The sequence below is a fragment of the Sycon ciliatum genome, chromosome 11, assembly GCF_964019385.1.
Source record: "Sycon ciliatum chromosome 11, ocSycCili1.1, whole genome shotgun sequence".
In the NCBI taxonomy this organism is placed as follows: domain Eukaryota; kingdom Metazoa; phylum Porifera; class Calcarea; order Leucosolenida; family Sycettidae; genus Sycon; species Sycon ciliatum.
In genome coordinates, this window is record NC_088653.1 from 18317330 (window position 1) to 18330341 (window position 13012).

The 13012-nt window shown below is 47.6% G+C and overlaps 1 protein-coding gene across 1 annotated transcript in view; it reads right to left on the minus strand.

Annotated features, from left to right (window-relative positions):
* Window positions 1-13012, minus strand: part of LOC135827154 (hemicentin-1-like) — a 54565-nt gene that overhangs the window by 11589 nt on the left and 29964 nt on the right. The window contains exons 11-17 of the mRNA XM_065339680.1: window positions 9311-9622; window positions 7965-8249; window positions 7132-7416; window positions 4205-4489; window positions 2963-3247; window positions 1840-2124; window positions 116-400 (exon numbers count right to left, since the gene is read on the minus strand). Coding sequence (XP_065195752.1) covers window positions 116-400; window positions 1840-2124; window positions 2963-3247; window positions 4205-4489; window positions 7132-7416; window positions 7965-8249; window positions 9311-9622 — 2022 coding nt within the window. The remainder of the gene's footprint in view (window positions 1-115; window positions 401-1839; window positions 2125-2962; window positions 3248-4204; window positions 4490-7131; window positions 7417-7964; window positions 8250-9310; window positions 9623-13012) is intronic.

A 13012-nucleotide genomic window follows, 5' to 3' on the forward strand; every position in this document is an offset into this window, starting at 1 on the left:
ACACACACACACACACACACACACACACGCACGCACGCACACACACACACACACACACACACACACACGCACACACACCGCTCATGCACAGAGATGTACAAATCATAAAACCTACCATGAACATCCAGGGAAAATGTGACATTCACTGATCCTGGAGTATTTTTCAAAGAGATCATGTACACTCCACTGTCTTGGATCCCAAGATCAGTAATAGTGAGTGAGAAATTAGTCTTGTCCTGTTGTAGACCAATAGTCGATATATTGATTGGTGATCCATTGTGTGTCCACGTGAAATACGGCCATGGTTTGGGTACGCGTTTCAGAGTGACGTAGAACGTGATGTTCCCGCCCTTTAGTTTGGTAGAGATCAAGGATGCCGACGTGTCCACCACCACAGGAACTGCAAAGCAGAGGATGTCAGAAGAGCAGTGAAGGCAGTTTGAATGGTCCACGCGAGCATGGAAATCAATGTTTTGTTCCGCAAACCTTCCTTGTCAGAATTTTCAATACGGTAAGTCAACAAATAGTCGGCGCATAACTGTTTTCAGCTATTTTGGGCTTGGTCATGTTTGGCCGAAAATTTGTTGATGCGGAACTTTTGTTTTGCAAGGTTCAGTGTGACAGTGTGTGCAGGCAGCAGCAGTACGGGCCGAAAATTTGATTCGGCCGAAATGGACTTAAGGCCGAAATTTAAATGGGCCGACAATTCGCAGACTTACGGTAGAGGTTTTCATGGGTAGAGAAAGTGAGTAAATCTACTAGTAAACAGACGGCTGTTCCTATAGATGTCTCGCAAAACTGTACTATGCAGCATACCTGCCAACCTGAGATCGCCGGGACAACGACATACCTAGGTATACAATTGTAGCTGTGCATGTGCATGTACATGTATCACTATAAAAATAAGCAACGTGAAGAAAGTTAAAAAATAGGGCCTTTGATATTATTGCTACATGTATTTTAAAGTTATCACTATAGCCGATAATAATATAGTGTGTTGTGCATGTTTTGATTCTTTGTTGCCATCATAATATCCGATATATCATTACATCCGATAATATTGGTTATAGTGATATTTGTACTGGATAAAATACGTTTTGCTTTTGATATTTCGTACCAATATCACTGTAGCCGGTATATTCTTATATCCGGTCACTCTATAGCCGATACAGACTGTATAAAGGGCCTGGGTAGCTATGGCAAACATGGACGTGCAAGTAGCTACCCAGGCCAAATGAATAATGCGTGAACTAATGAATATGAACTACATGTAATTACTTGTGGGCCTAACAGTACCATGAAGAATCTCTATAGGATCTTGTGACTAAAAAAAAGGAAAAAAGGTAAACAAAAAAACTCCGATGTTGAGCCAATAGTATTTTATGCGGCTTGTTATTACCGCATCGGTAGAAATGCCACTCTCCGCAAGGATCAAGGCACAGATGCAGCTCCTAAAGTGATGGGAGGTGAGCAGATCAGACCCACCAGAGAAGTGGTCAAAGACCGAAAATCCCATTTGTTGCATTTATCCTTTCTGAATAGAAAAAGGATAATATTAAAGTTGTGGGGTTGCATTTGAAAATTTCAAGTTTGGATTGATATGATCGTGCACATGGCACGCGCGCACGCGTGAGAGAGAGAGAGAGAGAGAGAGAGAGAGAGACGTGGAGAGGGAGAGAGAGAGAGAGAGAGACATAGAGAGGGGCATTTGGGATTCCTCTGATAATTGTGTTCGCATGCAACTCTCTAAGTTCGGACAAATTCCAACTGGCCCTTTTCTCCTTCTTGTTTCACTTACAGACATAGAGACAACGGGTATCATAGCTATTTTCGTCATACCTTGAACATCCAGTGAGAACATCAATTTCTCTGATCCGACGGTGTTGTTAATCAAGACAGTGTACAATCCACTGTCGGCCATCTCCAGATGTGACAAGTTCAAAGACAAACCATCATTAGACAATCCCACCCTGCTCATGCTAGTTTTGATCAGAGCTCCGTTGTGCAGCCATGTGATAGTTGGCGGCGGATTGGGTGTGTATTTCAGGGTACCGTGAAATGAGATGGTTTCGTTGAAAACCTTTGTGCTGTTCAGGGTTGAGAACATGTCCACAATTGGAGGAACTGTGGAGAAAAGAAAGGTGAAAAAGAAAAGTGTGATGAAAACAGGTGTGATGCACACATGCACACGCGCGTGTGTGTGTGTGTGTGTGTGTGTGTGTGTGTGTGTGTGTGTGTGTGTGTGTGTGCGTGTGTGTGTGTGTGTGTGTGTGCATGCGCGCGGGCGTGCGCGCAGACAGATAGACAGATAGACAGGCAGACAGAAAGAAAGAAGGGCAAACAGACAGGCAGACATACAGATATACAGACAGTCAGACAGTCAGACAGACAGACAGGCAGGCAGGCAGGCAACCAGGCAGGCAAACAGACAGACAGACAGACAGACCGACAGTCCGACAGGCAGACAGACAGACAGACAGACAGGCAGGCAGGAAGGCAGGCAGGCAGGCAGGCAGGCAACCAGGCAGGCAAACAGACAGACAGACAGACAGACCGACAGTCCGACAGGCAGACAGACAGACAGACAGACAGACAGGCAGGCAGGAAGGCAGGCAGGCAGGCAGGCAGGCAGGCAACCAGGCAGGCAAACAGACAGACAGACAGACAGACCGACAGTCCGACAGGCAGACAGACAGACAGACAGGCAGGCAGGAAGGCAGGCAGGCAGGCAGGCAGGCAGGCAGGCAGGCAACCAGGCAGGCAAACAGACAGACAGACAGACAGACCGACAGTCCGACAGGCAGACAGACAGACAGACAGGCAGGCAGGAAGGCAGGCAGGCAACCAGGCAGACAGACAGACAGAGAACCAGGCGGCAGGCAGACAGACAGACAGGCACTGCAAGCAGATAAATCACACGAATAACAGAAAGAAAGTGAAGGGCAAATTAATTAACACGTACCCCGAATACCGATGGTGAACGCAACACTATCAGTCCCTGCATCATTTTTCACCAGGACGGTGTACACTCCCCTGTCTGAGGGTAACAAATCGATCAGTGTCAAGCGCAAGCCATTGCTCGACAATTGCATCCTGTTTGAGCTTGTGTTGATTGGAGATCCATTGTGCATCCATACGATTGTGGCCAGTGGATATGGTGTGCGTTTCAGAGTGACGTGAAGCGTGATGTTTTCACCGAGCAGTCTGGTGGTGTTGAAGGCTGAGAATGTATCCACAGTTGGCGGTACTGGGAAGCAATGCAAGTAGAGAGGAAATAGAACAATACCAAGGTGTCAGACTGGGAAGCAATGCAAGTAGAGAGGAAACAGAACAATACCAAGGTGTCAGACTTGGAAGCAATGCAAGTAGAGAGGAAACAGAACAATACCAAGGTGTCAGACTGGGAAGCAATGCAAGTAGAGAGGAAACAGAACAATACCAAGGTGTCAGACTGGGAAGCAATGCAAGTAGAGAGGAAACAGAACAATACCAAGGTGTGGTGAAAGAATGAAAAGTCAATAAATCAAAAATCTCAGAAAAGTTGAACGTAAAAAAACACTGAAAACAAGGAAATTGATTTACTTCGATGGCAAAACACAAAGCGAATGTTCCTCGTATGGACCTGGCTCTTGCAGCATCATTCACACAGTGGAATCATGTGTTTGATTCCACAAGCGATGACTACCTGCTCCTCACCGACCAGCCTCCATGACGGTGGTAAAGTCACCAAAAATACGAAATTTGAACATATTGTGCATGCATGCAATTGAGAATTTGTGCTGAGTACGTCGAGTGGCCATTCCAAAAGTACAAAGCCATTGCGCAAGCTGTGACCCTGAAATCTCGTCCATTGGTGGCCAGGGCAACCCTGAGCTGGAAAGTGTAAGCGATGGCATGCTACACTCCCCCGTATGCCCTTGACAGTACGATTTGAGGCATGGAGTAGTAATATACCAGAATCTTACTACTCCCTGATAACAAATGCATGGGCGTCGTCATCTTCATCCCGCAGATCGAAAATGTACAGGTGTCGCATGATTTCGCGCAATGGCGTGCATTGCACGCACGCACACACACACACACACACACACACACACACACACACACACACACACACACGCACACACACGCACACACACACACACACACACACACACGCACACACACCGCTCGTGCACAGAGATGTACAAATCATAAAACCTACCATGAACATCCAGGGAAAATGTGACATTCACTGATCCTGGAGTATTTTTCAAAGAGATCATGTACACTCCACTGTCTTGTATCCCAAGATCAGTAATAGTGAGTGAGAAATTAGTCTTGTCCTGTTGTAGACCAATAGTCGATATATTGATTGGTGATCCATTGTGTGTCCACGTGAAATACGGCCATGGTTTGGGTACGCGTTTCAGAGTGACGTAGAACGTGATGTTCCCGCCCTTTAGTTTGGTAGAGATCAAGGATGCCGACGTGTCCACCACCACAGGAACTGCAAAGCAGAGGATGTCAGGAGAGCAGTGAAGGCAGTTTGAATGGTCCACGCGAGCATGGAAATCAATGTTTTGTTCCGCAAACCTTCTTTGTCAGAATTTTCAATACGGTAAGTCAACAAATAGTCGGCGCATAATTGTTTTCAACTATTTTGGGCTTGGTCATGTTTGGCCGAAAATTTGTTGATGCGGAATTTTTGTTTTGCAAGGTTCAGTGTGACAGTGTATGCAGGCAGCAGCAGTACGGGCCGGAAATTTGATTCGGCCGAAATGGACTTAAGGCCGAAATTTAAATGGGCCGAAAATTTGCAGACTTACGGTAGAGGTTTTCATGGGTAGAGAAAGTGAGTACAGTAAGTATCGTTTATAAAGTGACCGGATATAATGATATACCGGTTATAGTGATAGAACACGTCAAAATCAAAATCAAATCAGAAAAAAATACAGCTAAAATATCACTATATACACTATTATCGGCTATACCGATATATCGCTTATTGTGATGGACTTCAGGAAGCAAACCATATCAAATGTACAGGAAAATATCGCATATAATGATCAAGAGTGATGATCACAAAACTTTTCTGTATCTTTCTGCATGCTCTTGTCTGTTTCTGGCTGTGTTGCCTCTCACGATGATGTTGCCAACTCACGTACACAGCCACTCATGTCTATTTCTGGCTCTACGCAACTCATTGGACACCGAGTAGATCTACATGAGTGCGGATCCAGCTCAGGCTTTTTTTGGAGAACACGCTGAAGAAGCAGCCATGCCACATGATGTATCGAAGTTCTAGTACATGTACAGTCTGTACTCGTACTGCACTGCCATGCACTGCTCTGTGTCATGCACCGGAACACAGTCCGCGGAGCATGCATGCACTTTCGTTTCAGCATGCTTTTTCCAGCGTGTACGCATCATTTCATGTGCAGTCATGTGCCATGTGTCGGTCAAACATGCAAATCGGCTATAGTGATGCACCGGATATAGTGATAAATTTTCGAAAATCAAAGGGGCACGTTATATCCGATATTTACTGTAAATCTACTAGTAAACAGACGGCTGTTCCTATAGATGTCTCGCAAAACTGTACTATGCAGCATACCTGCCAACCTGAGATCGCCGGGACAACGACATACCTAGGCATACAATTGTAGTTGTGAGGCATATGACAAATGCACTTTTGGGTGCCTATCACCACCCTCGATATCGGGACGGTCCTGGCCAAATCGGGATGGTTAGCAGCAAGAGTACATAACGCCCCAGAGTGTGCAACGCCTGATCCAGCTGTGCATAGGGTCTTGGTTGAGCGGAATCGGATCTTCGCGTCATAATACCGTACACATCTGAGGGGAACCTGGGAAGTCGCGGGTACTCTCGGATCAAAAACAATGGTGCCCTGCCTCGAGACCGGCCTTGCGATGGTGTGGAGTGTACGCATGACATCAGAAGATCCGATTCCGCTCGACCAAGACCCTATGCAGAGCTGGACCGGCGTTGCACACTCTGGGGGGTTATGTACTCTTGTTAGCAGGTATCATGTAGTACTGGTGAACAGGTCACATGACCCTTCTGTAGTACTGGTGAACAGGTCACATGACGCTTCTGTAGTACTGGTGAACAGGTCACATGACCCTTCTGTAGTACTGATGAACAGGTCACATGACCCTTCTGTAGTACTCGTGAACGGGTCACATGACCCTTCTGTAGTACTGGTCAACAGGTCACATGACCCGTCTGTAGTACTGGTGAACAGGTCACATGACCCTTCTGTAGTACTGGTGAACAGGTCACATGACCCTTCAGTAGCACTGTTGAGTCCGAACAAGAGACTGACAACGGGAACAGGTATGTTGGTGGAACGACATTTATTGGAGACTAAGACCAGGTCGAACGAAAAGACTACATGGTGATTAGTGAAGAGGGAGATTATTGAAGAGAGAGAGTTGAAGAGAGAGCAAGGCAATATAAAGGGCCTGGGTAGCTATGGCAAACATGGACGTGCAAGTAGCTACCCAGGCCAAATGAATAATGCATGAACTAATGAATATGAACTACATGTAATTACTTGTGGGCCTAACAGTACCATGAAGAATCTCTATAGGATCTTGTGACTAAAAAAAAGGAAAAAAGGTAAACAAAAAAACTCCGATGTTGAGCCAATAGTATTTTATGCGGCTTGTTATTACCGCATCGGTAGAAATGCCACTCTCCGCAAGGATCAAGGCACAGATGCAGCTCCTAAAGTGATGGGAGGTGAGCAGATCAGACCCACCAGAGAAGTGGTCAAAGACCGAAAATCCCATTTGTTGCATTTATCCTTTCTGAATAGAAAAAGGATAATATTAAAGTTGTGGGGTTGCATTTGAAAATTTCAAGTTTGGATCGATTGATCGTGCACATGGCGCACGCGCACGCGTGAGAGAGAGAGAGAGAGAGAGAGAGAGAGAGAGAGAGACGTGGAGAGGGAGAGAGAGAGAGAGAGAGAGAGAGACATAGAGATGGGCATTTGGGATTCCTCTGATAATTGTATTCGCATGCAACTCTCTAAGTTCGGACAAATTCCAACTGGCCCTTTTCTCCTTCTTGTTTGACTTACAGACATAGAGACAACGGGTATCATAGCTATTTTCGTCATACCTTGAACATCCAGTGAGAACATCAATTTCTCTGATCCGACGGTGTTGTTAATCAAGACAGTGTACAATCCACTGTCGGCCATCTCCAGATGTGACAAGTTCAAAGACAAACCATCATTAGACAATCCCACCCTGCTCATGCTAGTTTTGATCAGAGCTCCGTTGTGCAGCCATGTGATAGTTGGCGGCGGATTGGGTGTGTATTTCAGGGTACCGTGAAATGAGATGGTTTCGTTGAAAACCTTTGTGCTGTTCAGGGTTGAGAACATGTCCACAATTGGAGGAACTGTGGAGAAAAGAAAGGTGAGAAAGAACAGTGTGATGAAAACAGGTGTGATGCATACATGCACACGCGCGCGTGTGTGTGTGTGTGTGTGTGTGTGTGTGTGTGTGTGTGTGTGTGTGTGTGTGTGTGTGTGTGCGTGTGTGTGTGTGTGTGTGTGTGTGTGTGTGTGTGTGTGTGCGTGTGTGTGTGTGCGTGTGTGCATGCGCGCGGGCGTGCGCGCAGACAGATAGACAGATAGACAGATAGACAGGCAGACAGAAAGAAGGGCAAACAGACAGGCAGACATACAGATATACAGACAGTCAGACAGTCAGACAGATAGACAGGCAGGCAACCAGGCAGGCAACCAGGCAGGCAAACAGACAGACAGACAGACAGACAGACCGACAGTCCGACAGGCAGACAGACAGGCAGGCAGGCAGGCAGGCAACCAGGCAGACAGACAGACAGAGAACCAGGCGGCAGGCAGACAGACAGACAGGCACTGCAAGCAGATAAATCACACGAATAACAGAAAGAAAGTGAAGGGCAAATTAATTAACACATACCCCGAATACCGATGGTGAACGCAACACTATCAGTCCCTGCATCATTTTTCACCAGGACGGTGTACACTCCCCTGTCTGAGGGTAACAAATCGATCAGTGTCAAGCGCAAGCCATTGCTCGACAATTGCATCCTGTTTGAGCTTGTGTTGATTGGAGATCCATTGTGCATCCATACGATTGTGGCCAGTGGATATGGTGTGCGTTTCAGAGTGACGTGAAGCGTGATGTTTTCACCGAGCAGTCTGGTGGTGTTGAAGGCTGAGAATGTATCCACAGTTGGCGGTACTGGGAAGCAATGCAAGTAGAGAGGAAATAGAACAATACCAAGGTGTCAGACTGGGAAGCAATGCAAGTAGAGAGGAAACAGAACAATACCAAGGTGTCAGACTGGGAAGCAATGCAAGTAGAGAGGAAACAGAACAATACCAAGGTGTCAGACTGGGAAGCAATGCAAGTAGAGAGGAAACAGAACAATACCAAGGTGTCAGACTGGGAAGCAATGCAAGTAGAGAGGAAACAGAACAATACCAAGGTGTCAGACTGGGAAGCAATGCAAGTAGAGAGGAAACAGAACAATACCAAGGTGTCAGACTGGGAAGCAATGCAAGTAGAGAGGAAACAGAACAATACCAAGGTGTCAGACTGGGAAGCAATGCAAGTAGAGAGGAAACAGAACAATACCAAGGTGTCAGACTGGGAAGCAATGCAAGTAGAGAGGAAACAGAACAATACCAAGGTGTCAGACTGGGAAGCAATGCAAGTAGAGAGGAAACAGAACAATACCAAGGTGTCACTCATGCAGCACTCAGTACATTGCAAGGTTAAGACAGCAAACAGGAGGAGGATTTGTCTTGGACTGACCCCCTAATGATACTATTTATTGTCCTGAACCCCGAGCGGCAACACTCTTTGGACAAACTAACAAACAACTGGAGATGAAGGATTCCAGGGTGCGCAGTAGAGGAGTGGGGGGGGGGGGGAGGGGGGGGGGGGCACTCATTATATCCATTCAGAGCAGCATTTCCAATGCCCTGCGGCCATGACTGAGTGGATCAACGTGCAATGAGATTGCACACGATGGCCTCTTTCAAGTGTGCACATCTCACACGAGAAAACTTTAAATATTTCTCCATCTGCTGTTTCATCCCAGTGTAGACTGTACAGTGCTAGGCCTGAACTGCATACTCGCCTACTGGACTGCCAGGATACCATGATGCACAGGTTCACTGGCCTAAGTTGTAAAATAACCACTCCAATGGGTTATTCACATCACAATACTTACCGTAGGCCAGTCTCGAAGTTGTAAAATAACCACTCCAAAGTGGTGTTCAGTGTAGAAAACTTACCGTATGCCAGTACGGTGACAGTCTGAGTGATTAGCGTGGGGAGACACGGCCGCACACCTTGCCGGTAGCCGGGAACGCTACACGTAGCAGGCCCGGTCACTTTACACGTGTACGTCCCCACCGGGTAGCCGAAAAACTGGCGGATAATGCCTTTCCACGTCTTTCTCCTTGACGCGGGCACTGGCGGATTGACGAACGCGAATCCTCCAGGACGTTCCCAGTTTATGGAAACGTGCTCGCCATATGCGTAGCACGTCAATATGAGAGACGTCTGAGTCTGAGTCTTGGTTACTTTCAATAGCCGTGGAGCCACTAAAAACGAAGCACGACAAAGGAAAAAAGTCGTTTCGGAGAAAGAAGTTGTTACATTTCTTCGAGACTGACACAAGATTGCTATATACTATACTCATGGAGTGGGTATCTCTGTTACACGATTGAACATTTAAAATGGTTTTGTAGCTATACACTTGTGTGTTCCGTTGTTGTACCCGATCCGTTCCGGGATCGGTTACCCCTATGCATTCCCGTACTGTGTACATATATGGATCCTGGTTGTGCATCTTTATCTTTCCTTGTTCATGTCAATAAACTTTAGTTGTTGTCTGGGACTTGTGGAGTGAAGTTGATCTATGGAGTGCAGGAACTAACTTGATGTTCACGCAGGAACATTACATGGTGTCAGAAGTAGCAGTTAGTCATGTCGTCTGCCAAATTTCCTGTACCTGCCCCGTTCGGTTTCTCCACCCCAGAAGCATGGCCACTCTTGAAGACCCGTTTTGAACGCTTTAGTTCTTTGTCCAAATTGGACGAGGCGGACGGGCAACACCAAGTAGACACATTAGTTTACTTCATGGGAGCCGAAGCCAATCCTATCTTCGAGTCTCTATCTCTCACGGCAGTCTCGAGTGTCAGCTGAGCATGATCCTCGAGCTGTAGCTTCTTCGAAACTTCTCGGTTCGTCATATGGGCCACCAACCTGTCGCGGATACGCTCATCGGGCTTGTCAAACGCGCAGTGATTGGCTGCGGCACGGAGACGACGCACATACTCTTCCATGGATTCACCTGGGTTCTGGACACTCCTTTCAAACAATGTCCGTTGGTGGATTACGTTTACACCCGGGCGAAAATACTTGTCAAAGGCCTCCAGAACCTTGTCGAGTTTCTTCTTATCATCCGCGGTCAGAGATTCGGCTCCCATGGAGTAAACTAATGTGTCTACTTGGTGTTGCCCGTCCGCCTCGTCCAATTTGGACAAAGAACTAAAGCGTTCAAAACGGGTCTTCAAGAGTGGCCATGCTTCTGGGGTGGAGAAATCGAACGGGGCAGGTACAGGAAATTTGGCAGACGACATGACTTAACTGCTACTTCTGACACCATGTTATCTTCCTGAGTGAACATCAAGTTAGTTCCTGCACTCCATAGATCAACTTCACTCCACAAGTCCCAGACAACAACTAAAGTTTATTTACATAGAACAAGGAAAGATAAAGATGCACAACCAGGATCCATATATGTACACAGTACGGGAATGCATAGGGGTAACCGATCCCGGAACGGATCGGGTACAACAACGGAACACACAACAGTGTATAGCTACAAAACCATTTTAAATGTTCCGTCATGTAACAGAGATACCCACTCCATGAGTATAGTATATAGCAATCTTGTTGTTGTAGTACGTTATTTTGTGTACGTTGTGTGTACGTCATGTTGGTGCATGCGCATGTTGCTGTGGTATGAAAAGCTGTCTTCGTCTTGAGTTCATCATGTCTTCGTCTTGAGTTCGTCATGTCTAGTTGTGTTTCTTCGTCGTGTCAATAAACAGTCTTCTGAATGTAGTTATCGTCGTCCATTTGTATAAGTGTGGAGATGGCACGGGACTGGGAGCAGGAAGAGAAAAACGAGTTACAACATTGTGTCAGTCTCGAAGAAATGTATTAACTTCTTTCTCCGAAACGACTGTTTTCCTTTGTTGTGCTTCGTTTTGAGAGGCTCCACGGATATTGCACGTAACCAAGACTCAGACTCAGACGTCTCTCATGTTGACGTGCTATGGGCATGGCGAGCACGTTTCCATAACCTGGGAAAGTCCTGGAGGATTCTGGTTCATCAATCCGCCAGTGGCCGCAACAAGTAGAGGGAAGACGTGGAAAGCCATTTCCCGCCAGTTGTTCGGCTACACGGTGGGGACGTACACGTGTAATGTGTACAGCACTGCTATGTGTAACGCTCCCGGCAACCGCCACAGCGTGCGGCTGTGTTTCCCCACGCTGATCACTGAGACTACAGCTCGAGGATCACGCTCAGCTGACACTCGAGTCTGCCGTGAGCTTGGCACGCAAAACGGAGTCCGTAAACGCCGAGGTCGCGCAGCAAACACCCCGGGTGATCCAAGCTGCTGCAGCTACCTCACCGCAACGGAAACACGGCAAGTCCCCTGCTTACGCAAGTTACGGATCGACGGGAAAGCGACCACAGGCCACGTCCCAACGAGACTCGAGCAACAGTAAGAAGTGCTCGTGGTGTGGCTCCTCCAAAGACCACAAATCGAACCGTGACGAATGCCCTGCCAAGGACAAGTCTTGTAACAAGTGTTGTAAGTCTGGACACTTCGCCAGCGTCTGCCGGTCTGCCTCCGCCAGTGCAGCACACAACGATTATGTGCATGTAGCTGAGTTTGACTTGCAGTCGGACCCCGTCGGCGAAAAGTTCCTTGGAGCTGCTTCTACCCACACCGCTGACGAGCCGTGGATAGTACGACTGGATCTGTGCGGCTCACACCTCGATTTCAAAATCGACACTGGAGCTGATCTCAACATTATGACGCAGGCCAGCTACAACGCTTTATCTGCACTGCCAGTACTCTGTCCGTGCCAGACACGTATGATTGGGACTGATGGGAACCAGCTCAGCATACAGGGTGAGTTCCACACTTGTGCTGTGTTCCGTGATGTACAGTACCCAGTCACTATCCTGGTCATTGCCACTGGTGGTGTCAACTTGCTGAGCAGGCAGACATCTGAACAGATGGGCCTAGTACAACGTCTTCATGTTGGCTCTTCAGATGCCCAGCCGAAAATCGGATGCATGCTAGGCAAGCCAGTCGAGATTGAGTTGAAGCCAGACTGCAAACCATACAACGGTGTAGATGCTCGACGCATTCCAATACACATCCGCCTCAAGGTTCGTACCGAGCTGGAGCGTATGGAAAGAGCAGGCGTCATCACAAAAGTCGAGCAGCCGACCGACTGGCGTTCACCCCTCGTGTCGGTCCTCAAGCCGAACAGCAACGTGCGTGTATGCGTAGACCTCAAGCGCCTGAATGCCAGCGTCAAGAGAGAGAGAGCACTACCCCTTACCCACTGTGGACGACACGCTCGCACAACTCAACGGTTCTACCAGATTCTCCACGCTGGACACCATATCTGGCTTCTGGCAGATCCCACTCTCCGAGGAAGCGTCGTTGCTGACGACGTTTACCACTCCCTATGGCCGCTTCAAGTTCGAGCGCCTTCCCTTCAGCATAACGAGAGCGCCTGAGATATTCCAGCGCCGGCTACAAGGTCTACGTAGTGATATTTAACGTAGCAGTGTTCATAGACGACATCATCGTCTATGCTTCATCGGTGGCTGAGCATGATGCTACTCTGCTCGCCGTCGAGAACCGACTCCGCGATGCCGGTCTGACACTGAATCCGAA